We start from the raw sequence: 25,518 nt of genomic DNA, 5'->3' as shown, positions 1-25,518 counted from the left end.
AGACAATCTCAAAGACCAATCCTTCCTATTTGGGCTAACTGTTTTTCAAGGATGTTTTTAATCTCCCTATTTGCTAGTTCAGCTTGTCCATTTGTTTGAGGATGATAGGGAGTAGAGATTTTGTGATGGATACCATACTTCTTTATTAAGGCCGAGAAATACTTGTTACAAAAATGCATGCCATTATCACTGATTATGGCTTTAGGCATGCCAAACCTTGCAAAAATGTTTTCTTTCAAAAATTTTAAAACAACTTGATGATCATTAGATTTGCAAGGGGCTACCTCAACCCACTTAGAAATATAGTCAATAGCAAGCAAAATGTATAAATAGCCATAAGAAGAAGGAAATGGTCCCATAAAATCTATTCCCCAACAATCAAAAATTTCAATCACTAGTATGGGTTGCAAATGCATCATATTTCTCCTAATGATTCCTCCTAATTTTTGACAAGGTTCACAAGTTTTACAAAAACTAAAAGCATCATTGAACATAGTTGGCCAATAAAATCCACTTTGAAGAATTTTAGCCACTATTTTGTGGGCTGAAAAATGCCCACCACAAGCCTTTCGTATGGCAAAAATTTAAAACACTAGAAATTTCATTATTGGGCACACACTTCCTAATGATTTGATTTGAGCAATACTTGAAAAGGTAGGGATCATCATAAAAGAAATACTTAGTTTCAGCCTTCAACCTTTTGATGTCTTGAGTATTCCAATGAGGTGGAGTCTTTCCTGTAACCAAGAAATTTACAAGGTCAGCATACCATGGTAAAGTCTCAACTGAAAATAATTTTTCATCAGGAAAAGAATCAGAAATTAAAGGAAACTCCTCAGAAACTTCAAGTGTAAGGCGAGAAAGATGATCCGCCACCACATTTTCTACTCCTTTCTTGTCTTTTATTGTGAGATCAAATTCTTGCAATAGGAGTATCCATCTTACCAATCTCGGCTTGGTGTCCTTTTTCGACAATAAAAATTTCAAAGCTGCATGATCAGTGAATATTATGACAGGTGAACCAAAGAGATATGATCTAAACTTATCCAATGCAAAGACTATAGCTAGTAATTCTTTTTCTGTGGTGGAATAATTCTTTTGGGCAGCATTCAAAGTCTTACTATCATAGTATATGACATATGGCAGCTTATCTCTTCACTGTCCAAGTGCAGCCCCCACAGCAAAGTCACTTGCATCACACATTAATTCAAAAGGAAGTGACCAATCAGGGGGCTGAAGGATAGGTGCCGTGGTGAGAAATATTTTCAACTGATCAAAGCAATTTTGACACTCTTTAGTCCATTCAAATTTGACATCATGCATTAAAAGTTGACAAAGAGGTTTAGAGATAAAGCTAAAATTCTTTATGAACCTTCTATAAAATCCGGCATGCCCTAAAAAAGATCTAACACCTTTCACATTTTTAGGCGCATGCAAATTTGAAATCAAGTCTATCTTAGATTTATCTACCTCTATGCCCCGAGGAGATACAATATGCCTCAAAACTATCCCCTGTCTTACCATGAAATGACATTTTTCCCAATTTAATATCAATTGTTTTTCTTCACATCTTTTCAAGACAACTTGTAAATTAGACAAACATGCATCAAATGTTTTCCCAAAAACTGAAAAATCATCCATGAAAACCTCTACAATGTCCTCAATCAAGTCGCTGAAAATACTTAACATGCATCTTTGAAAAGTGGTTGGGGCATTGCATAGCCCAAATGGCATTCTTTTGAAGGTAAAAGTCCCAAAAGAACAAGTGAAGGTAGTCTTCTCTTGATCCTCAGGGGCTATTTCTATTTGATAATAGCCAGCGAAGCCATCTAAAAAACAATAATATTCATGGCCCGCCACTTTTTCTAAAATCTGGTCAAGGAAAGGTAAGGAAAAATGATCTTTTCTAGAGGCGGTATTTAATTTTCTATAGTCTACACACATCCTCCAACCTGTGGTCTCCCTAGTAGGCACCAATTCTCCCTTGTCATTTTCCATCACAGTTATACCAGATTTTTTTGGAACAACTTGGATTCGGCTAACCCATTTGCTATCAGTAATGGGATAAATGATTCCTATGTCTAACAATTTCAAAACTTCATTTTTTACCACTTCTTTCATTGTGGGGTTTAGTCTTCTTTGCATCTCTCTAGAGGGTTTTGAGTCCTCTTCCAAATATATCCTATGTGTGCAGATGAAAGGGTTTATACCTTTGATGTCAGCAATGGACCAGCCAATGGCTGATTTGTGTTGTGCCAAAATTTCCAGCAACTTACTTTCTTGATCAGGAGTTAAAAGTGCAGAAATCACCACTGGAAATGACTTTTCTGGTCCGAGGTAGGCGTATTTCAGCTCCGAGGGCAATGGCTTTAATTCCAGCATTGGGGTCTTCTCATTGGAGGGCTGTGTTGAGGCTTGTAGTGCTGGTAGTGGCTCAAATTTGAGCTTCCACTGCATCTCATTTGAATTTTCTATAGCACAAAGAGAAGAAAATTGATTAGTGGAATCAATTAAATCAAGGGAGTCTTCTAAATCCCAAAGTTCATCACAATTGTAATTTAACAAAGAATTTTCAGCAAGTAAGGATTCCAATGCATTGACTTCTTCAATGTCTTCAAGTTCTTGAGGTTGCCTGCACAAATTAAAGATATTCAGTTCGAAAGTCATATTTCCAAAACTCAATTTTAAAACACCACCCCTACAATTAATTATAGCATTAGAAGTTGCTAGGAATGGTCTTCCTAAAATCACCGGTGGTGAGGAGTTTGAGTGGGATGACAACTTCATATCCAATACCACAAAATCCACAGGGTAATAAAATTTATCTACTTGGACCAAGACGTCCTCAACAATACCCTTAGGAATTTTTATGGATCTATCGGCAAGCTGCAAAATGATTGAAGTGGCTTTTAATTTCCCTAACCCCAATTGTTCATACACACTATAAGGTAGCAAATTAACCCCCGAACCTAAGTCTAGCAAGGCCTGGGCAATCTTAGAATTTCCAATGACACATGAAATGGTAGGTGAACCAGGATCCTTGTACTTAGGTGGTGTGTGGTTTTGAATAATGACACTAACTTGCTCAGTGAGAAAAGCCTTTTTTTGCACATTTAGTTTGTATTTCACAGTGCATAAGTCTTTCAGAAATTTAGCATAAGCAAGAATTTGTTTAATAGCATCAAGAAGTGGAATGTTAATCCTAACTTGCTTAAAAATTTCTAGGATTTCAGCATGCTGTTTGTCTTCATACAAAGAAAGCAAACGATGTGGAAAAGGTGCAGGAATGAGACATGCATCATTATTTGAATCTGAAGTGCTTGGCTCACCACTAACTAGAGGAGGGTTAGCTTCTTTACCTGACTTCCTTACACTATGGACAGGGATACCCACGACCTTACCATTACTCAAAGTTGTAATAGCTTTTACTGATTTCACATTGGCCCATTTACCATTATTCTAAGATGATTGACTTTGCACTTGTGGATTGGGTTGGGTTTGAGCGGGAAATTTGCATTTCTCTTGGTTACTTAGAGTAGTGGTTACTCTAGTAAGGGTCCCTCTGATGTCATTGATGGCTTGAGCGTTCTGATTGTTGACCGTGGCCTGACTTTGCATAAACTGTTGTAGGGTAGCAGTTAGCTGCTGAATGGAATCTTCCACTCCCTTTTTCTGCATTAGAGGGGGCTGATTTGCAAAGTAAGAGGGTCCCGACCCTTGGCCAGCTGCTCCATATGGGGTATACTGACTTTGTCCTTGTGTAGATGGCCCAAGTTGTTCATTCTTCCAGCTGAAATTTGGATGACTTCTCCAACCTGCATTGTAAGTATTAGAGTAAGGTCCAGAAAAATATTTAGAGATCATATGCACAGGGTTGGATTGATCAAGCAACACTTCTTTAAAAGCAGGAATTGTTGGGCATGCATTAGTCACATGCCCTGGATCTTCACATATGTTGCATTTTTCAATTGATGGCAAAACATGCATTTCATTGACTTTCTTAAGCTTTAAAGACTCTAACTTTTTAGACATCAATGCAAGCTTAGCATGTAAATCATCAGATTCTTTCAAGTGGTATTTACCACCCCCACCAACACATTTTTGATTTTCAGATCTATTATACAAGTCAAAAACATTTCAAGATTGGGCATTTTCAGCCAAATAGTTAAAATATTTAAACGCTTCCTTGGGCCCTTTGTTGAAGAATTCACCATTGCACATGGTTTCTATAAATTGTCTCATTTTTTGTTGCAACCCCTCATAGAAAAAACTAATGACCCTCCAATTCTCATATCCATGGTGAGGACATGCATTTAGGAGGTCTTTGAATCGTTCCCAATAATGGTAAAATGTTTCCACATCCTTTTGGCAAAAATTCATGATTTGTCTTTTCAAGGCATTGGTTCTATGCATGGGAAAAAATTTCTTTAAAAATTCAGTTTGCATTTCTTGCCAAGTCCCAATGGATCTTGGTCTTAAGGAATTCAACCATGTCTTAGCCTTGTCTTTCAAGGAAAATGGAAACAATTTCAATCTTATGACCTCTTCAGTGCATGTTCTATCCATAAATGTGGAACACACTTCTTCAAACTCTTTGATATGCAAGTAGGGATTTTCAGAGTCCATACCATGAAAGTGTGGTAGCAATGGAATCATCCCAGGTTTAAAATTAAAAGCATTTGCATTAAGAGGTAAAATGATGCAAGCAGGGGTGCTAGTTCTAACAGGCTGAAAATACTCTCTAAGTGTCATGTTTTGATTTAGCATTTCCCTATCATGATGTTCTTCTTCTTCAGCCATGTTACTATGAGTGTCAAATGATGATTCAAATGCTGAATTAAGAGAAACAGATGATGCACTCAATGATGAGGTTGATGATTCAGTCCTAGCAAGTCTATATGTGCTATCCCTAGCCCAACCAAACATGTAAGTTCAGCACAAAACAAGATAAAAGTAAATAAGTAAAATGAGAGGGAAAGATATCACCCAGGCTGTGAAGAGGTTCACAGCTCCATAAACGTCATCTCAGGAAAAAGAGTATGCTTTGACAAACACCCGTTGTCCCCGGTAACGGCGCCAAAAACTTGATCAGCTTATAATTTTATTTTCCAAGCATAGAAGCTGTCAAAATAATACAGGGGTAAGTCCAGGATCGTATTCCACAGGGACAAAAGATTATCAAAGCATTTGTGAAAAATATCGAAGATGAGGTAAGAAAGAAAATAGTGAATTCAATTCCCGCAAAAAAAATTAATCAAAGCTAAAATTAAAATTTCTAATAAAAAAGGCAAATTAACAAATACTTGGGTTGGGTATGAGACTCTCTTTGTTTCGGGTCTTAGAAAATGTCATCGATTAACAATCCAATCAAGGTATTGATAAACGAAAGATAAAAAGGTTAAGCTCAAGTTTTTGCAATATTTTCCTAAGGGATTTTCTACTTTACTAGCCGAACACACATTAACAAACAATCGAGAGAAGCCTTGATAATTTTCAAGTTTTTGTTGTGCCTTACGTCAACAACAAATCAAGAGCAAGAGCCGCAATCTATTTTCAATTTAAATCCAACTAGTAACATAGTGAAATCAACAGTTATCAACAAAATATTGCATTAAACTAGAACCTAAAATAAATTAAATCTCATTCCACAACCCAAGTTTCTAAAATTAGCTACACATGATGTTTCTAACAGCAAAAATTAATCTAAGTTGAAGCATAATAAAATCTAAGAGAAAATTTTCAAAATAAAACAAGGTTTGCCGAGAGAGAGCACACGCCGACTGCCTCTAAACTAAAACTCAGGAATAAAATCCCACTAACCGATTCCAGTCTTCCAACCGAGTTCAATCCAAACGAAAGGTAAAAAAAAAGGGAAAACCAAAAAGAAATTAATAAAGAAGAGTCTGCCGCGTGAGACAGGAAACGACTACCTAGAAACTAAAAGTAAGCTAAAGAGAAAGAAAATGAAACTGCGGAAAGGAAGATACACTAAGAACTCAGACATAAAGACTCCAAAAAGCCGCCACCTAGGGTCTGAACCCCTAAGAACGAAGAAGAGAAAAATAAAATAAAATAAATTAAAAAAAAACTCACCTAAACGACAACGTAAAAACAAGCAAAAGAGCCTCTCACCGACTCAAGTAAAGTAAAACTAGGAAAATAAGAGTGCAGACTGACAGAGCTAAGAATGAAAAGAAAAAAAAAAAAGCAACCAAAAAATAAGACTAAAAACTAGATAGCCAGAGCTTTCGTCCGTCTGTAAACTTAAAAGACTCTGTTGCACCGAAGGTCTGGAATGAAACCTCAAGACGTGAAGACGAAAAACAAAAAAAAAATAGAAAAAAGTAAAAAAAAAAACTCAAAACGAAGGACTACGCCGCCTCCTGGTCTAAACGAAAAGAAGAAATGCTAGCAACAAGTTCCGCCGCTCCAAACGAAAAAAATAAACTCAAAATGAAACCATCTCCTCTAAACTAAGAACGTAAAACAAAAGAAAAATAACCAGCTCCTCAAGAGTCTGGAACCGTAAACCTCTACCGAATAAAAACCAAAAAAATGTAAAAAAAAATTCAAAGGCCAGCTACCACATGGTCTGAACGAAAAAAGAAAAACTCCAAAACTCAATGAGAGAGCCCCTGTCAACATAAAAAGACTCCCCTGGTATAAACTACCGTCTGCCCCTATAAACGAAAGCGAAAAGAGTCCAAAAATAAAATGACGCCACCAAGGTCTGAACCACCCAAACGTAATATGAATTTGCCCCTGTTCTGCGTGAATTTCTTCTAGGATGCATGCTGTGGTCCCAGTTCGTGTTGTCTGTCTGTACGGGATGCGTGCCTCTGCTGCCTTTCGTGCCCCTTGTGTTCCCTTTCTGTGCGTGAGTGTTCAGTGTGAGGCCTCTGCTGCATCTGGCAGCTTTTGTGGTCTTCCCTTCATTTATATCTTTCACTTGCTTTTTGAATTAAATCATTCTCAGCTTGGACATGGGCTTCAGTAGTTCTTTACTCCTGGACACCAACCAAGATTCAAATATAAGTTTTACGTAAGCATTAGTCGGCCCCACATCAAAATGCATGCATCTATGTTTAATTAGGGGTAATATCTTATTTCGCATGTCAAATAAAGTTAAGTCACATTATCTAATTAATACTCTTATTTTAACTCATAAAGCACTTTTAACTCAAGATATTTAAGAGTATTAATACCGCATAATTGACCATTTATCACATGCCTTACACAACAAGAAAAAAAAAAGTCAGTCATCACATCATAAATCCTGATCATAGGTCCTGCCATCACTCACTATATAGTTTTCAACGCTGTAAATGAGCCAGATGCTTATGTTTTGAATTTTTCTTTGGTTTTTCAAAATTAGTCATGGCATCATCTCAATCATTACCTTTAGTTAATGATTTTATGATGGAATCACCAACTTGTTGGTGTGGTTTGAAAACACCACTAAAGACGTTCCACACGTTGAAAAATCCTGGAAGTAGATTTTTTACCTGCCTAAACTATAATATGGTACAACAACTTGATATTTGTTCTTTTTTTGTATATTGATTTGCTGCTTGCGGGATTGTTTTATCATGTTAATTGGGAGTTCGTACTGCGTGCAGAGAGATGCGAGGTGTGAATTCTTTGTATAAGCGGATATACTTCATTTGTTAGAGTATAATTTTCGTGTAAGAGAGAATAAGGCTTCAAAGATGTGCAATGATGTATTACAGTGCAAGTATGACATTCGGAAAAAAGAAGATAAAGTAAGAGGGAGAGAGAGATAGCGAAGAATTTGAAAAAGGAAAAGCGAAAATTATTGTGTTTGTGGATTCTCACATTTGTGTTTGTTTGGTTCAGATAAATTCCATGTAAAAGTACTTTGTATGGATTAGATGGGTTTTGTTTGGTTCTTCACGGTTTGATGAAAACCATGTATGTAAATTGTATAGTGTTAACCTCACCTTGTAAAGAAGATAATTTGTGCACTTCAATTGACTTTGTAGACTTTAGCAAAATCATATTTAGTTACTTCGGTCGAAATTCTGATGTTTTTGGTCTTTGTAAACTTTTCTAGTTTATGAACTTCAAGTATTGTTTTTATTAAAAATATCTTACTCATGTGTACTTCCACAATTTGGTCCTCATCTGGTGATGACTTGAATGTGGATTTTAATTTTTGGAGATATGGAACACTAATCCAACCTTTGTATATAACATACCATTTATGCAGCATCTATTGAAATTTTTGCCGCTGCAACTGCCAAGTTCAATGGCAGAATCGAATTGGTCATATTATAGCATCCTCATCATAGGTCCTGTCATCAATGACACTTAAAGTATTACCTTTATTTGTATATATATTTGGTCACTTTTTTATTTCAATGGTAGAATTGAATTTAAGAAATGTATTAAAGAGTTAATTCGCAAACTGGTAAGCCATTCAACATTCCATCAAGTACAAAAACAGATAAATAAGACTTTAAAAAATTCCATTTATACAAATAGCTAGCTAAATACATAACATGAATGCACATTTTGAGATCCAATCAAAATCTTTGCAAAAAGAGTAACATCTTTAGTACAGTGTTTGTCATTCAAGCAACATAGTGACAATCCACAGCACATTACTCAATCCATCATAGGCAGCAAGAAAAACTTCCAAGTGCTTTGAGCTGAGCTGAAGTTCCCAAATACAACTATAGGAACAAATACATAAACCATTTGTCATTGCTATAGGCACATCCCCAACTTATTCTACAACCCCCCAGTCCCTTTTCACTGAAGTAGTGATTTATGATGTCCAATACTGTTGTCCACTGGCTGAAGATCAATACCTGATGGAAAATGATAAGGGCAGATGAAAGGCAACTCATTTTGTTTTAGAAGCATTAAAGTTACCTCTAGCCAAGGTTATCACAGGTGATTAAGAATTTGCTGCAATATAGTATTTGGTTATGATTTATATGGATAATAGAAGATTTAAATAGTTTAATTACTAAGAGTCTTTGAAGTATATCTTAATGCATAAAAATAGTAATCACTATATAGTATTTAATAGAAAGATCATTTTCACTTTCAAACTTGCTGCATGTCTCAATGCATACGACAATAAACACCACCAAAATTGGTCCCTAACCTTCATTAAGAGCAAATTAAGATGGAAGGCATTGATTTTCTTAAGTAACATTTAGGTACAACCAGATAATTCAAGTGATTACTATTATAGCATAGGGACTGAATCACTTAATCTCATCTTCAAAGCAACATAATGGGACAAAAGATGTTTGAATAATAAAAAGGCATAAAATATGGCCGAACCTTTTGAACTGTTGACAGCTCTATACCAGCAAATCTCTTGGCAAGCCAAAAAAGCCCGTAGTCTCTAACTTTACTTTGAGAGAACATAAAGCAACCCTCATACTAAAAGTAACATAACCTTGATGTTAATAATTCATGCTTGACAGGCTGTGTAAGAGGGAAACAATGGGAAAAAAAATCTAGCCTAGCAATGTTCTAGTGCATTATAGCACAAGTATGAGCCAATGTAGGGTAGTGAACAAGATATTCCAGACAATAAAATTTAGACATCAAGATATACATGAATAATAAAAAGCTAGCTAGCTGGTCCCATAATTCCTACAACACTAGCAATCTTTTCCCATTGCTATTTTTTTAATTTATTTATCTCGAGGAAATTCAACTAGAACTATATATATCCAATTAAGCATGTAGTTTTGCTACAACCTTCATTCTTCTAAGAAGGATACAGCTAAAGCATGTAATTTTGCTACAACCTGCAGGCGATTGAAAAGCCATCAAGTGTTATATAAAAATTGTAAAATGTTCTAGAGATGTAAATGAACAAAATCATAGAAGTAGTCATTACTTGAGCCCTTTTCTTCTCTTGCACTTCGCCCCTCATTGCTTCACTATTACACTTTCCTGACATATCAAACCTAAAAATAAACGAAACAAAGAAATTTTCAGCCCCCAAATCCAAAAAGACAACGATGAACCAATAAAAAAAATAGTTAACTAAATTTCATAAAAACTATTTGAAAGAGAACTGTGAAAATACCTATACCAATGATGTATATTCATGAGCACAATATACAATAAACAATGGCCTTTTTTTCTTTTTTTTTTTATTAAGTAATACCTTCTTGCTTTAATCGAAAACAAATATTGACATGACACAGTTAACCTCATTTCCTGGTGCTCCCGATTGTGTAAGTATATTGTTTTGTGTTCCAACACCAACTAGGTGGTGTTGAGATCTCGGGTTGTTACCCAATTCACTTTCATTTACCAAGAGTTTCTTGCAAGTCTAAGTTTCGGGAGGAAAAGAAAACATATATTAGAATTAGAATACTAATTATTAACAATACAAGTTTTGACAATTATTACCTGTTTCTTTCCCTTTGTTGCCATCTTCTCCACGGGTGTAACCTTCCTCTTAATTGGGGGGTCTTCATTTCCCTTTAATGACGTTGGGTCTTAAAATATTTTTACCCTTATGAAAGACCACATTTGGGTTGGCCTTCGTTGATTGGAATGTCGACTCACATCTTGAACATTCACATGTTTTATCAAACCCATCAACATAGCGCAAGAATGCATGGACTTGGTAGTTGTTTGAGGATATTTTGGCTGCTAATTTTGAATATTTTTTAATTAGAAGCTCATAATTCTATGTGTCTGATCTGCCTCACATGTCATCATAACTACTTCTGATTAATGTGTTATGCCTCTTTAAGTCCTTTCTCCATTGATTTAGGAAATATACATCTGGCAATACATTAATCTTCTTCAATTGACAAACTCTAAGTGCATGCCTACATATAATTCCCTTAATCTCAAACAATCTACAAGTGCATTTTACTTCACACTCATCTTCGTTATAGTAAACTGAGTAATGAACTGTTTTGGTCTGCTCATCAAAAGATATTTTTTTCAACACATTGAATGTTAAAATGCACCTTTGGTTGCTTACCAACCAACAATTACAACATATTAGGCCCATCAACTCTATTTGGACCTCCTTAAACTTTACATTTGTATAAACTTTTTAAAAATGCTTCTCAATGTTGAAAGGGGAGACGCAGGGGATAGTTTGGTTGCTAGAATTGAAATCAACTGTTCTCTCAACGTCCACTTTCTTTCTAAGAGCATTATCGAATTGGTTGATAAATTCCTTCAATGTCGTCTCAGAATGGACATACCTGTCAAACAATACATTCATACTTTCTGACATTTGTGTTGTGCTCATACCAGCCCAAAATACACTCTTCAGGAAAACTGGAACCCAAAGGACCTTTCCTCATATAAGAACTGAAGCCAATTGTTGCCAACCAGATCATACTTCACAAGTAGTTGACCTCACATCTCCTCAAATTCTATGATGGTCTGTGAATCATATAATGCAGACTGAATGTCAGTCTTCAACCCTGCATTGAATTTTGCATAAGATCTTAATTTCTTTGGAAGTTTGTTAATTATATGCCATAAACAATATCTATGACAAGTTTCAAAGAATATAGTAGCAATCGCATTTTTTATTGCCCGATCTTGGTTGGTTATGATAGCTTTGGGCACCCTACCATTTATGTAATCCAACCACATTCGAAACAACCACACAAAACTATTTGTATCTTCCCTTGACAACAATCCCGCCCCTAATAGTATGGACTAGCCATGATGGTTAACACTAACGAATGAGGCGAAAGGCATATTGTACCTATTTGTTAGGTATGCTTTATTGAAGGATACAACGTCTCTGAAATACTTATAGGCGGCTCAACTCCGTGCATTAGCCCAAAATACATTCAGAAGCCTTCCCTCATCGTCCACGTTCATGTTAGAAACGAAGCCATCATTCTAATCTCTCATTCTTTTGAAATAATCATTAAGTGCTTCACCACCTCTTTTACCCAACCTTAAATAACTAGCTTTCTCAATGAAATTCCTAAAATCTTTCTCTTAAAAAGGTAGATTCTCAAAAGTCTCAGTGCCAATGACAAGAGAATAAAATTTTTTGTTCATTTGTATATTGGCTCTATCATTTAGCTTAAGGAACCTTTGATCGTATTCATCTAGACACTTGTGAGCAAGAGTCTAGTCTTTTTGGGGCTCACAATAATGTGGTTGTGAGAATTTTTAACAGTGATAAAAACCCATTTCTCATTCTTGTTCAACGTCGCGTTTACTTTTACCTTACAACTTATTTTAGTTGTTGCCCGTGGCTTCTACAATTTGGCCTAGGATGGTAGGTTCCGCCATGGGCACAACCAATAGTCACATACATAGGCCTCTCATGATCATCTCTCTTAATCCTCTGTGTGCTTACACCCAAACCCTCTTGCTTTGCATATTACTTATAGTAGGCCATAAGTTCATTCTCACTATCAAACTCCATACCGAATCTTGGTGGTTCAACTTGTACCTCATTATTCGGGACAACAATTGTACCCTCTAAATCTTTATTTATGTCTAAGAACATTTTTATGAATGGAAACATAGGGATGGACTAGCATCAATTCAATATTCAATATTAGTGTCATTAAAGTCATAGTAGAGAATAGTGTAATACCATCAGCATCATGAGAACTTCTAACTTTTTTTTTTCAAATTTTGCACTATTTGGTGTCATTGACGCGGGGTGCATTTCTTGCCTCAAGTCCTCTGGATTACTCAACGATAGGTATTGCATGTAAGGTGGCATCTACTCAATACCGGCACGGTATTAGAAAAAATGAAATGACTTTAAACAAACAAATTAACATGTTAATTTTTAGAATTTGGGTAAGAAACTCAAATATATCTAGAATGAATTTTCAACTTGCATGAAGTCCTTCGGATTACTCGGCAAAGGCTAAAGCATATCAAAAGGATGCTGCCATTAGTTAGATGAATGAGCACGTCAAACACACTTTATTAGAAAATAAAACATTAACCTGCCTACTCACATGGTAGACGTTTGGGTTGCTAAATACATTTTGATGCGTCATTAATGGCTGTGAAGTCGACATCGAAGGCTTGGGTGCCATTCTATCTTCCTCTTCCCCCCATCACATTAAAACTTAGAGTGTCTTCTGAGGCTTTAAAGGGGAAGCACATGATGTCAAAAGAAGAAAAATAAACATTAAACTCTCACACTTAATATAGAATCTGACAAGTAAAAAATAACAAAAAAGAGTATAAAAGGAACAATAGTACATTAGCATTAGCTAAAGTAGCTAAAATTAAGGTATGAAACTTTACTATGCATACAAGAGAAACAATGCTACACCAGCTTGTCTGATGAATTTCTCCAAAGACATAACACCATAACATATTGGACTGATGTTTAGAGGATTAAAAATAAAAAGAAACTTTCAAATTATTGTTGCAAGCTTTTTTTTTATAAGATAGTTATTAATGCAACCTATCAATAAGGGCAAAGATCCAACACTAGATTCTGAGGTTTATGTGGATGTTATTCACAATTTCGATTTGGCTAGATACTCATATAGTAGCAACAATATGGAAGGGTTTAAATGCAATTTTAAGGACAGAAAAAAAAAAAAGAGCACACATCACTCACTATATTAAATCTAATAAACAAAAATGACCAGAAATGAACAAAATCACACCTCTTAAATGACCCATTTTTAATTAATTAAAGTCAATTTTGCATGATGGTAAAACAGAGCTACTATTAGCTTTTCTGCTTTAATACCATTTTGAGCTTTAAATCTATAATTTATTGCTCTTCTTACTTTTTTTTTTTAAATTTTTAATTTTATTCTTGTGTTTGAAAAATATTAGAAATAAAGACTGAAGGATGGCAGATAATGAGGAGGGAGAGCAAAATGCCACACGGGGGACCGAATGGGAAGTTGTCACTTTTAGTAGTAGCATATGCTACTAGCCCTAGCCCAAAAGAAGTTGAACTGAAGAATGATGATAGTGGTAATGTTTACCAAGAGGATGAAGCTGCAGAAATATCTCATGCTTTGTTCATTTCTATTCCTTTTGTTTTTCCACCTAGTCAGCATATTTTTGGCAAGCGACAAAATACAAGACATACAAAGGAGACATCAGAGAAAAACTAAAGAAAATTAAAAAACCAATTTAATGAGCACGTCAGATATAGCTTCCCCATAGACCATAATAGAAATTAGATCACGACCCGATGTTGCAACAATAGGATCAAAACACTCATGTCAAAAAGGCATGACACATGGTTAAAACAAGGTAACACCTAACAATTACAACAAAGTTATCATAGTCAACCAAAAGAACCAAAAAAAAGTTATCATCTGCAGAAAAACAACCAATTATTTTTTTTATTTTATGGCATGTGATTCTCAATACAAATAAAAAATAAGTTGCAAAAACAATGTATGAATATGAATCCACTTTATGAAAGTAGAGGCTAAAACTAGAGGTCAAAAGCCCTGCGACATTGTTTTTTATCCATGCCCTAATTTGCAATACCCATCTCACAAAACCCAAAACTCACCTCTTTTAGTACACGATAAATCCAACCATATGGAAGTTCATTGGTCCAAAAAAATGTTACCTTCAAATGAACAGTGGCGATGACGAAAAAGTATTACTTGTTTGCATTAAATAACCTCACGAGGAAGGGCGGCATTGGGCAGACGGATAAGCTTCACGGGGTGGCGCTGAATAGAGGGACAACGTAGCGGGGTGGTGTTGGGCAGAGGTCAAACGCAAGGTAGGTTGCTTGGTGAGGGAGGAGGGGGTCTTTCACGGTCCGTCTATATGGTTTGCTTCGTTCAATGATTTCCCGAAGAGTGGCAGCTCTGTACATATGAAGTAGCCTTGCTCGATGTCGCTAGGCAAAGAGACGGCATTGCCGATGGCCTTGGGAGGAGGAAGGTGATGCACGGGCGAGGGAGGGTTTCGCGGGAGGAATTTGAAATGCATGCAAAAAATACACCGACCTCTATTTTCAAAAAACGAACGTTTTGAATTTAAAAAAAAAAAAAAAAAAAAAAAAAAAAAAAAAAAAAAAAAAAAAAAAAACACAAAAAGACACCATGTATGGTGTACAGTGTTTGCAATTGCTACAGTTGCAGATCCGTAGAATTACTCTTTCACAAATCTCATATTGTATATAATTTTTTATTTTTTTCTCTTACCAAATGTGTAATGTATAGATGATGAGTAGAACTTAATTATTTTAGGAAAAATAAAACCAAAAAATATTTTAAAAAAATATAATATGTGATTTACAAAGATAATGAATAGCAAAATTCATAGATTGCAAGGCCTCAATTCCATTTCGAAGCACCTGCAAAAGGAGGATACGTCAAATAGAGCTTGTCACTCATATGGGAGAGGGTCCCTCCAACGTTCTCAAAAGAGTTTTAGTTTGGACAAGTTTAGATTTTATTGGATATCTTATTATATTTAATTAAAGAATTGTACATCTTTGATGAGTGTAGCACGAGTAAATTCATCGAGAAGACCATTGTCTTTTTGTCATATATTTTTTTATACCCTTCAACATTTAAAAAGAATTACAACATTATTAAAAAAATACTTATTTAATCATTAAATAAAAAAAATCAATAAAATATCTCAGGAGAATGTCTTGGTGACACAAGCATTTTTCTTAATTAAATCTTGGTGAGAGAATGGTGAACATGTTATTATATTCTTAACACTATATATGTGGGCTAGACGAATTAACATGCAGAATATTTGATTAAATGTGAGTACAATATCTCTATTACGTAAAATTACCACTCGTTCTAAAAGTTTATTGATAAATAAATATAGATTTAATTATTTATATTATATTCTTAACACACATTTGATAAGGAATACCAAACGTCTGCACGTATTATAAAAACTTCAATCTCAGGCCTGATTTAGTGTCACAAACCTTTAAAATCATCTTATATCATCTCATCTTAACATTCAACACCATTCAATCACAAACGATTTTCAATTTTAAATTTTCAAATTTTAAACTTTTTTTTAATCATTATCTAATCATTACAACTTTTCCAAACTTTCAAACAAAACGGAAAGAATAATTTAATTTTTTTAAATTTCAAAATAAAAATAATATTACAAAATTATATTCTAACTGTCTTTTAACTTCTAATTTTTTTATTCAATTTTTTCACTCTCATTTTCAAAATTCCTATCAAAATCTTTACTTAAATTATTTTACTACTATTAACAAATTATCTCACTATTATTTATAAATTTTTTATCTCACTTTTTTTCATCTATGTAATCAAACGGCACCTTCATGTTTTTTTCTTTTTTTTTTTTTTTTTTTTTTTTTCTTTCAAAAGTAAAAGCGACAAAGGTGTCCTAAAGCTTAGGATATTTTTTAAGATAAAGCAAAACCTGCAAAAGTAAAATCTCTTCCTCAAGAAAAAATGAATAGAAAAAAGTAATGATTTAGTTCTTATTCTTTTTTAACTTTTAAAGCAGAAAAAGGTAAGTACCAAAATCTAGGTGAGTAACGCATGCATGAGAATATGCACTTGAGAAAACTACTCAGTGCAGAAAATGTCAATTCGATGGTAAGGAGTTTTGTTGAATCCAAACTTATGGCAGCAAATTGTTGGAATTAGGCAATAACAAATCCTTGATATGAAGAACCAAAACGCTTAAGCTCCAAGCCTCCAACAATCAAAATGGAACCAAAAAAAAAAGTTGCGATGTTAACATGTTCTGTCGACTCTCTGTAACAACTAGGAACGATGACTACTTTTGTAAACACTTTGAGATGCTGAATAACTACGATAAATCTTCATTTCATCAAAGAAACGACCACTCAAAACATAATTGTGAACAATGATGATGATGAAAGACCACAAAGATCCAGCAGGATTACACAAAATCTATAGAATATCTATAGAATATAAAGGTAGTGCAATTCAAACAACCTTAACACAAAACAAATGTCTTAGTTCTCACACGGTTATTGTCTGCAATGACTTCACCGCCAATTTTAGGATTTCAATGAAGATGCAAACCCAGAACCGAAATCAAAAGCGAAGAAAAGAAAATAGAAAAAAATTTGAACCCCAAAAGAAGCACTCAAATGATGATTGACCTTGGCCTACAGACCCTGCTCAATAAGGTAATCCCCCAGCCTCTCAACAACCATGTTGCACTGTCCTGGTGTCACAGGTTCTTCATAGATGCCAAAAACTAGAGCTTGGCCAGTCTTTTTTATGGTGATACCTCCAGATCCCTACCAACACAATACAGAAGGGCTTTCAATGAAAAAAAGAAAAGAAAAGAAAAGAAAAGAAAAGAATATGCACATAAAACAAAGACCACTCAAAAGTGGTTAACAAAGACGAAAACTCTAAATATTTATGAAGATTATGCAGAAACAGAATGAGGCTACTGAACCACATTTGATCTAAATCACCCATCCCCATTCATCAAACACCCCCTTAAACTATGCAATGATATTTAAGAATTCAATGGCCTTGCAGCCAAATGGCATTTGTGCCCTCTGTTACGAGGGATTCCTGGGAATCAAGGACCAATACCTTCAATCCCCCTTTTAAAAAATTATATTTTTAAAAAAACACGGAACATTATAATTCCTAAAAAATTTTTAGGTCTGAGGCTTCTTTTTGGTTTGTGAGGGGGTGTTTATTTTAGTCCAAATCCTCCGTGAGCGTGTTTGCAACAAAGTACATCCTGGATTCAAAAGAAACCGGGCATTTTTACATTGGGAGAGACAGCCCAGCCATGAATGAAATTGCCTAAGTTCTTCTAATTGCAAGCCAGTGTGTATGCCAGAGCGGAGGACACACAATCTACACTGTTGACTTGGCAAAATTTGATTCGTAAGATTTAAATTTTTAAATTACAATTGCAAACCAAATTATGCTATGTCAGTGGCGTGGAAAGTGCCCTCTACACCAGTCTGCAAATAAAATTTCAATTTAAAAATATTCATTAAGATCGAAGTTTTTCTTTCTTTCTTTTTTTTTTTTTTTGGTTTGCATCAACTCAAAAGAGCTTGGTACCAAAGCGTTTGACAATACTCAAAGAATTAATCCCAGAAGAGATAGAAGTATATAGAGTCCCGCCACTTTACCGCCTGCCCATAACTGCTCCATCTTACCCGCTAGTGTAAAATCATCCAATCATTTTTTTTCAATTTTTTTATTTATATTTTTTTTTATCATTCTAAAACATTTTTTAAAAATATAAAAAAAATACCAATACACTAATAATCACTTCCTTAATCATTAAGTAAAAAAAAGTTAATAAAGAAATCAAAATGCATGAGGTGTCAAAGTAAGTGGGCAAAATAGCATTTCTCAAGTACATATATAGCTGCGTATTATCACCTTCTTTCCACGGATGACAGCTCCAGGCTCTCCCTGGATTACCATGTATTTAGTGCCCCCAAGGTGTAAGCCCGTGGGAGCAAGATGACCCGGTTCATCAAAATCCTTCAAGATATCAGTAATCTCCTGAGGCTTAAACTGGAAATAAACAACCGAGACAAACATGAAACGGATCAGAAGTTTTTGATAGGTCGGATCAGAACTTATTCAAAGTGAATAATTAATGCATAGAAAGAGCACATTTTTTTGTTGTTCTTTCCATGGATAACATTAAAGTTTAACTTATCCAAATGACAAAACCAAGAAAAAACAAATGAAGAAATAAATAATTGATGGAAACTCACACAAACGGATGCAAAAGGACCATCCAAACGAGCTTTCCAATAAAATCTAATGAAAATATCAATTACAAACGAAAAAAACAGAGCATGCAATTAACCATCACTAACGAATGGATCGGAGATGGCACAAATAAAACGGATCAAATGGCAGAAGAAAGAAAGAAACCACGTTCATATTAATCAATGAACCCACGATCAAAGCCTGAAAAAAAAAATGCAAAACACGTAGTAATCACCAGTCTCGATATGCAGCAGAGCAGCCAGATTGGATCAAATCCAATTAAAAACAAGAAGGAAATCCAAACCTAACCCAGTTCCGATCAAACAATAATCAAGCACAAAAAATGAATAACAAAAGAGAGACCTGGGGGAATGAAGAGTTCTGAGCCCAGACAGAGCCATCGTGGCCGACGATAGCAGCGGCAGCGAGGTGCTGGCCCTGGCCCTGCCCATCAATATCGCACATCAGATGCTCATCCACGTAAGTTTGCCACGACATTTTCCTCTGTCTCTCTCTCGATCTTCTTCTTCTCTCTTGTGTGTGTGTTGCGGTGGTGCAGTTTCTTTGTTTCTCTTCTTTGACATATATATACACGCACACGTTGAGGGGCTCGGACTTCGTTTGTGCCGCTCACGTCCCCATAGTTTTCGGAGTTCCCGTTTCTTTAATCGAAAATGTTATGTTGTTTCATATTTGTGTATATGAAATGATATTATTCCGAAAATAAAAGTATATCTAAAATGAAGTTACTCTCTCAAATAAAAAATGTACTATGATTTATAATATAATTCTTTTTTAATTAATACGTTTCAACTATTTTGAATATTCCCCCTTTCCATGGATTCCACTGGGCCATTTGGAATGTCAAAATGTCAAGAAAATTAAAAAAAAAAAAAAAAAAAAAAAAAAAAAAAAAAAAAAAAAAAAAAAAGGAAAAGCATTGTGAAGGACAATGAAAATGAAAATGAATAAATTGCATAGACCAAATGGTTTCCATAAACTGCTACTTGGTATGTTTCCTTCCTGTTCTACAAAGTATATCTCTTTAGTCTTTGCTCAGAGAAACGTATTATATCTCTAGAGGAATTTCACCACGAGAAAAAGAATGTCAAGAAACCTCCTTTAGAAGGCATATGAGCAAGGAACAAACAACATATGATAAATGCTGAAGCACAACATTTGCTTCATTTGCTCAAACCCTTAATGTGCTTTGTTAGCGTGCATCCAAAAAGAGAGAACAAGGTAAAGAGTTTGAAACAATGGGAAATGATCTTGTCCCTCAGTGAAGAAGCAGAATTAATCGTTAAGTCGATAAGACCTCCCTCTGAAAGCTGCACCAGTTGTCCTTTCTGGCTGGGCACTAGTTGGCGGAGCTCCTATCCGCCACCTCGCAACCAGTTTATGTCTGTGCAAGTAAAAGTTAAGGAAACTTGCAGAAAGCACATAATTCATGTGAGAAACCAAGCAATAATAGATATATTGCTGTACTGCAGTCCTATAATCAATCTAGCAGTACCGTTAACCAATCCATTACTTTTTGTTTTTCCAATTTTTGGTAAGTTAAACCATTGCCCTAGTGTTCAGTTTGACCATGTACTTGGATACAAGCAGAAACCCTTAATGGAAGAACCTGGAATAAACTAATAAACTTCTTTCGGTGCCCTAAAGACAAGTTATTTATTGCAATCGATCATATTTTATTAAGAAATGAATAGCCCAAAAATGTAAGGATACACCCACGTTGGAGTCTTTAGTATGTTTCTCCCACCAGCAAGTGGATGCAGAACAGTCAAGAAATAATACAGATGTCCTGCAATTATTCCCAGTAGATCTGGAATAATTGGTGAACCGAAAATAACGTCCAAAGCAAGCATTGCCCATGGTAAATAAAATGCCTGCAGCCAAATAATATTGATTTCGGTTTCACAAGTATCAGACATTGAAAGAGCTATAGCCCAAACAGATTGTTTACACGACAAAGCCACACAATTGAAAGTTCGTGAAACTCGGCCTACCTTAAGAGTCACGAGCCCATATATACTGATTTGAGCATTTGGAAACTCTCTACTCCAGACATAGAGAAGCATGAACACAAGTGATACTCCAAGAAGAGGTGTCCAAAATATGGGGATGGCTGCTAATACCTAAAACACGGAAGAGAATAAACGCCAAAAACAAAATAACAATGTTAGTGCATCCATTTAAAAAAATAAAAAATACGGTAGAGAACATAATGTCATATGGAGAGGTGGTTGTCTGAGCCAAGGCTCACCCACGAATTTTAGAGGCCTTTTAAGTTGAAGGACAAAGACCACAATTAACTAACAGATCAAAAAGCTGATAATGATGAAGATAATCTCACATACTAATAGTGAAAAGGCCCCAAATATCATCATCCACAAGAAATCTGCTGTCCGCCTGTCGAATGGTACCTTCTCAAGCTGAACTCCATATCTAGCTCTGCAGTTCATTCACTTGAAACTGTAAGTGCATGAAAAGAACACCCCATCACAAGTATCAACAGGTCACTAAGCTCTCACGCTCACAGTGATCATTGCATATGATGAAAATTGATGCATCTTATTTAGAATTCCATGTCACAAGTACTTACATCATTAAAAGGCGAATTCCAAAATTGATAGAGAATTTTCCAAGGAAAAAGAAGTTTGTAATTAGCCTCCAGACCTACAAATCAACGCCAAGTTACCAAAAGAGTTATTAATTATGGAAGGGATCAAGAATAAAATCTTATAAAGAGAGAAGGGAAAAATATTTATCCAGATTCCATCTGTGAGAGAGAGAGAGAGAGAGGGGGGGGGGGGGGGGGGGTTCAAGGCTCATTTGAAAAAACTAAAAGGGGAAGCCAGGTTTCAAGTGCAACTTTAAATCAACCACTCATTGGCCGAGGAAATTACCAAAACATACTACAGGATTTGGAATTTTTTTTTTTTTAATTTATAGTTGTATTTTACTCCCTGGCATTATTGGAATATTTCAAAGGTCATGCATACTTAATATCCTTAGAGCACTGGCATTGGCATCTTCAAAATTTGATGAATATGGATGAAATTGACCTGCATTGGATTCGGTAAAGACTTTTATCTCAAGTTTTGAGCTACAGTGATTCTTCCATTTCCTTCAAATATGAAGGACTACTGTTACACCTACATCCTTATATTTTATTGTAATTTTAATACGCAACCGGTTTATTTTATTTCATCTCTCTCCTTTCCGTTTTCAGCACTTTTCCCTTCTTTCTGTTTTCTTACACCATTTTCTGCCAGCTTCATCATGTGGGCAGCTGCCACAAATGCAGCACTCATGGATTGTTCCATCTTATCCTCATCTGTATCTTCGTCTGCTCCATTATTATCAATGGAAATCTTTTATACGATTTGTGGCTGGAAGTGTTTATTAAACAAGCATATATATATATATAATTGAGTGTGTGTGTGTGGATGTAAAAGAATGGTTGGTAAAATGTGTTTGTTGGTAATTAGATTGAGGAAAAAAATTATTTGGAAATCAATAATTTAAATATCAAATTATATTATTAATGTACATATACAAGGTTTAATTGCAAAATATGAAAAAAAAAAATATTATTATTAAAAAAATAATATTATATTATTATTTTGATGAATCCAATGGCTAATCCAATATGGGATTATGGATAAGAAGATTTTAAATTTATGGAAAACTTGTACTTTTCATCAAATTTTAAAGATGGTTTTGATGAAGCCAATGTGAATGCTCTTAGAAAGGATCACAAGTATTTGGATTACTTGGAACAAGAACTTCTTCAGACCCCCTGTTATGTACATATTCATGGGCCCAAACTTTGCACCTCTATGCAGCCCCAAATAGGGGAATGGGGTTCAGAATAATAAATGAGGCAAATTTTTTTCTATCGCAGAACACAGAATTAATAGAATTTTGAAAATAATTAGTATTCATTCACTTGTTCATCATATATACCGAACTATATTTTTTTTTATGGGTAATCAAACTATGTATTTCAAGGCAATTGTCTATCAGCTGCACGATAAGTATTGTAAAAAACACACTTATTGAAAAAAAGTGTGATTAACAATAGCATGTCAAATAAACAGTCAAGCAAATCCTGTTTTCCATTTAAGGTCATCTACTATTCTGTGTTTGGGTGTTAAGCACTTCTCAACCCTCTCCACTACTATTCATTACTATATTTTTACTTTTCACTTACTTTTACTATTCATTACTTTTCACTTACTTTTTATTACTATTCATTACTTTATTATTACTTTTTACTTACTTTTTACTACTATTCACAACTCTTCTCAACACTTCTCACCAACCCTCTCCGCAATAAGTTGGGTTGGTTTGAGCTTGAGAGTGTTGAAGATTAGAGCTCGTTGAGGGTTGTCTTCTTTATTGTTTTTAAAGGGGGCAATAGATGGGCTTAATTGAAAGAGTTATATAGTATTGAGAATAAATTAAATTTAATTCTTTCAAAAAGTAAAAGACAGTTTTAAGGGGATGTATGGAATTAATGCTTTTTTCAACATTTCCGAGACTTTTGAGAAAACATTTAAGGATGGGTTTTATGGAGTTTTGTGAAATTGGTGGGATACATTAAAATATGTCTGAATTAAGAAAGCTTTTTACAGATATTTTTATTAAGGTTTAAAAGGGTGTTAAAGCTCCTTATATGTTTGTAAACAAAATATTTGTTTTTTTACTTTTGTGAAAGTTGTTTTGGTTTTTGCTTCTTGTAGAAATAGAGGTAATATTTTTTCATGATTTGGATTGTTTTGGTGTAAGAAAGTTTGGATTGAGCAAGAGGATTTTCAAAAACTTGTTCCCAAACATGACCAAATAATGAAGAATAGAAGGTATCAACAGATTTTTTTTTTTTTTTTTTTTTTTATAAGTAGAAGGCATCAACAGAATTAGTAATAAATCATAAAGTCGACAAAGATAAAAGACATACCTGAAATTGTGTGAATACCGGTTTATAAAATAACGCAATATACCGAGGATCAACTAATCCAAACTGGTAGGCAGTGGTTGTCAACAGACAGAGGGTCCCATAAGCCTTTGTTATGGGTGGAAGAGATTTATAATATCTGATAAGAAAGTGAACAATAAATGGTAAAACAGTTAAAATAATCATTACAGCCATATGTAATATCTTCAAATAAAAATGATAATAAACAAATTATTTTGGGACTAGCTATTCAAGCAAAGTGGATAGCAAAGGGCAGGGAGAATAAGTACAAAGAGCTATCATACGATTCATACTGAGCAGATAATACTACAAGTACATTTGCTAGCATTGGGCTTAAGCTTGAGGCCAACACAGCAATAGAACTTAATCTTACTAGCCCCCGTGGTGATCCACTCTCATAATAGAATAAATCACCACGTTAATTTGTTCCTCAAATTGAGACCATTTAAAGGGTATGACTGCAAAAATTAGGAAATTCTGCGATCCAACTAGTGTAATGTATGGCCACCAAGACTTTATAAATTATTACGAGCGTAACCAAGTGCAATACTTTGGCAAGTAAACGTAAACCTCAAAAATAGTGAAGTTCCTACAACCCATCAACGCCAATCACTATATAGCCTTCGTTTTACTTTCCCCAGTGACTTCTGTGCTGATTTCACGTGACTAAATATGAAAATAACCTCTCAATAGAGTCTTCAGTCTACTTCTGTTCGCATCCATACTTTGGCAGAAGAAGTCTCTTCGGTAGCAAGTCATAGTTTGCAAGAATACAAAGCAAATGCAAATAACTCGAGTTTTTAAGATTATCGAACTATATACCTTTGGATAAGAGAAAGAAAGTTAATATAGGTGCGATTCAAAGCTGATGTAGGTTCGGTTACATATTATACAAAGCTTTCCATACCTCTTTTCCACTACTATCATTAACCTACATCCAAAAACTTGAACATAGATTCCACACCATAAAAAACTTTAATTAGAACCACTCAGGTTGAGGTCACAACTATGCCCAAACAGTTTACACAAAACACCCAAAGGAACAAAAATGAACAAAAGAGTAAACCTATATTATAAACCTAAATAAAGAGGAACATAAGTTGAAACAAAGTACAAGACGGCGAAGACAGCAACGATTTACGACTACAATACAAGACATGTATTATAATCAAATCAACAAAAAAGACTTATAACCAAGGATCCCCTCGAGGAATCGACAAAATTTAGCACAAAGAACAGCAAAATAACAAACATATAAAACAGAAAAACTATGAATTTAGAAATGGAAAAGAGAAGAACAGAGTACTACTCGGCCGGAGAAGACATTGCTAAACCAGAAAGCTAATTCAGATCTTCTTCTTGTCCTTTACGAAGCAAATTCAAATTTGAGATCCCCTTTTTGAACTATTTGATTCAGAGGAAAACTTCGACGAAAAGGAAAAGAATAAAGAAAAACGACCCAGAAGATTCTGTACGTTACTGGATTGAGTTTCTTCGTGCTGGCACGCGCTGACCCGTTTAATGTTGGGAATGGGTAAATGGTATTGGGCTAGAAAATACAGAAATTGGGCCGGAAAGAAACAGCTTTTTTCTTTTTAAGGAATATTAAAACCCGTAATAAGACTAATACCTATTAATTATTATTATTATTTTTATAAAAGGCACACTTTATTCCTACTTGAATAATCAAGAACAAATTACAGTAACATGTATAGTTTATAACATATACCAAGTATAGCCAAATAAATTACTTATCAACATACAACAATACTCTAGTTTTAACAATATCAGGACATGTATATCACCATTAAGCACTATTATCAACGTTATGAGTAT

At 34.8% G+C, this 25,518-nt stretch overlaps 2 protein-coding genes across 2 annotated transcripts; both read right to left on the bottom strand.

Annotated features, from left to right (window-relative positions):
* Nucleotides 1-16,760: 16,760 nt before the first annotated feature.
* On the bottom strand, nt 16,761-19,374 carry LOC122308116 (profilin-4-like). The gene is made up of 3 exons (XM_043121286.1): nt 19,056-19,374; nt 18,351-18,488; nt 16,761-17,230 (listed from the first exon to the last, which is right to left on the bottom strand). The coding sequence occupies exons 1-3, from the start codon at nt 19,188-19,190 to the stop codon at nt 17,096-17,098; spliced, it is 408 nt and encodes a 135-aa protein (XP_042977220.1). The 5' UTR covers nt 19,191-19,374; the 3' UTR covers nt 16,761-17,095.
* Nucleotides 19,375-19,645: 271 nt separating this feature from the next.
* LOC122308115 (derlin-1) lies at nt 19,646-25,172 on the bottom strand. Its single transcript, XM_043121285.1, has 7 exons — nt 24,992-25,172; nt 23,665-23,800; nt 21,304-21,377; nt 21,059-21,152; nt 20,708-20,836; nt 20,427-20,587; nt 19,646-20,097 (listed from the first exon to the last, which is right to left on the bottom strand). Exons 1-7 carry the CDS (start codon nt 25,006-25,008, stop codon nt 19,989-19,991), a joined length of 720 nt encoding a protein of 239 aa, XP_042977219.1. The 5' UTR covers nt 25,009-25,172; the 3' UTR covers nt 19,646-19,988.
* Nucleotides 25,173-25,518: the final 346 nt, after the last annotated feature.

The sequence above is a fragment of the Carya illinoinensis genome, chromosome 4 (genome assembly GCF_018687715.1).
Source record: "Carya illinoinensis cultivar Pawnee chromosome 4, C.illinoinensisPawnee_v1, whole genome shotgun sequence".
NCBI lineage: Eukaryota > Viridiplantae > Streptophyta > Magnoliopsida > Fagales > Juglandaceae > Carya > Carya illinoinensis.
Note: the sequence above shows the minus strand (reverse complement) of the source record. Positions and strands in the feature narration are given on the sequence as shown.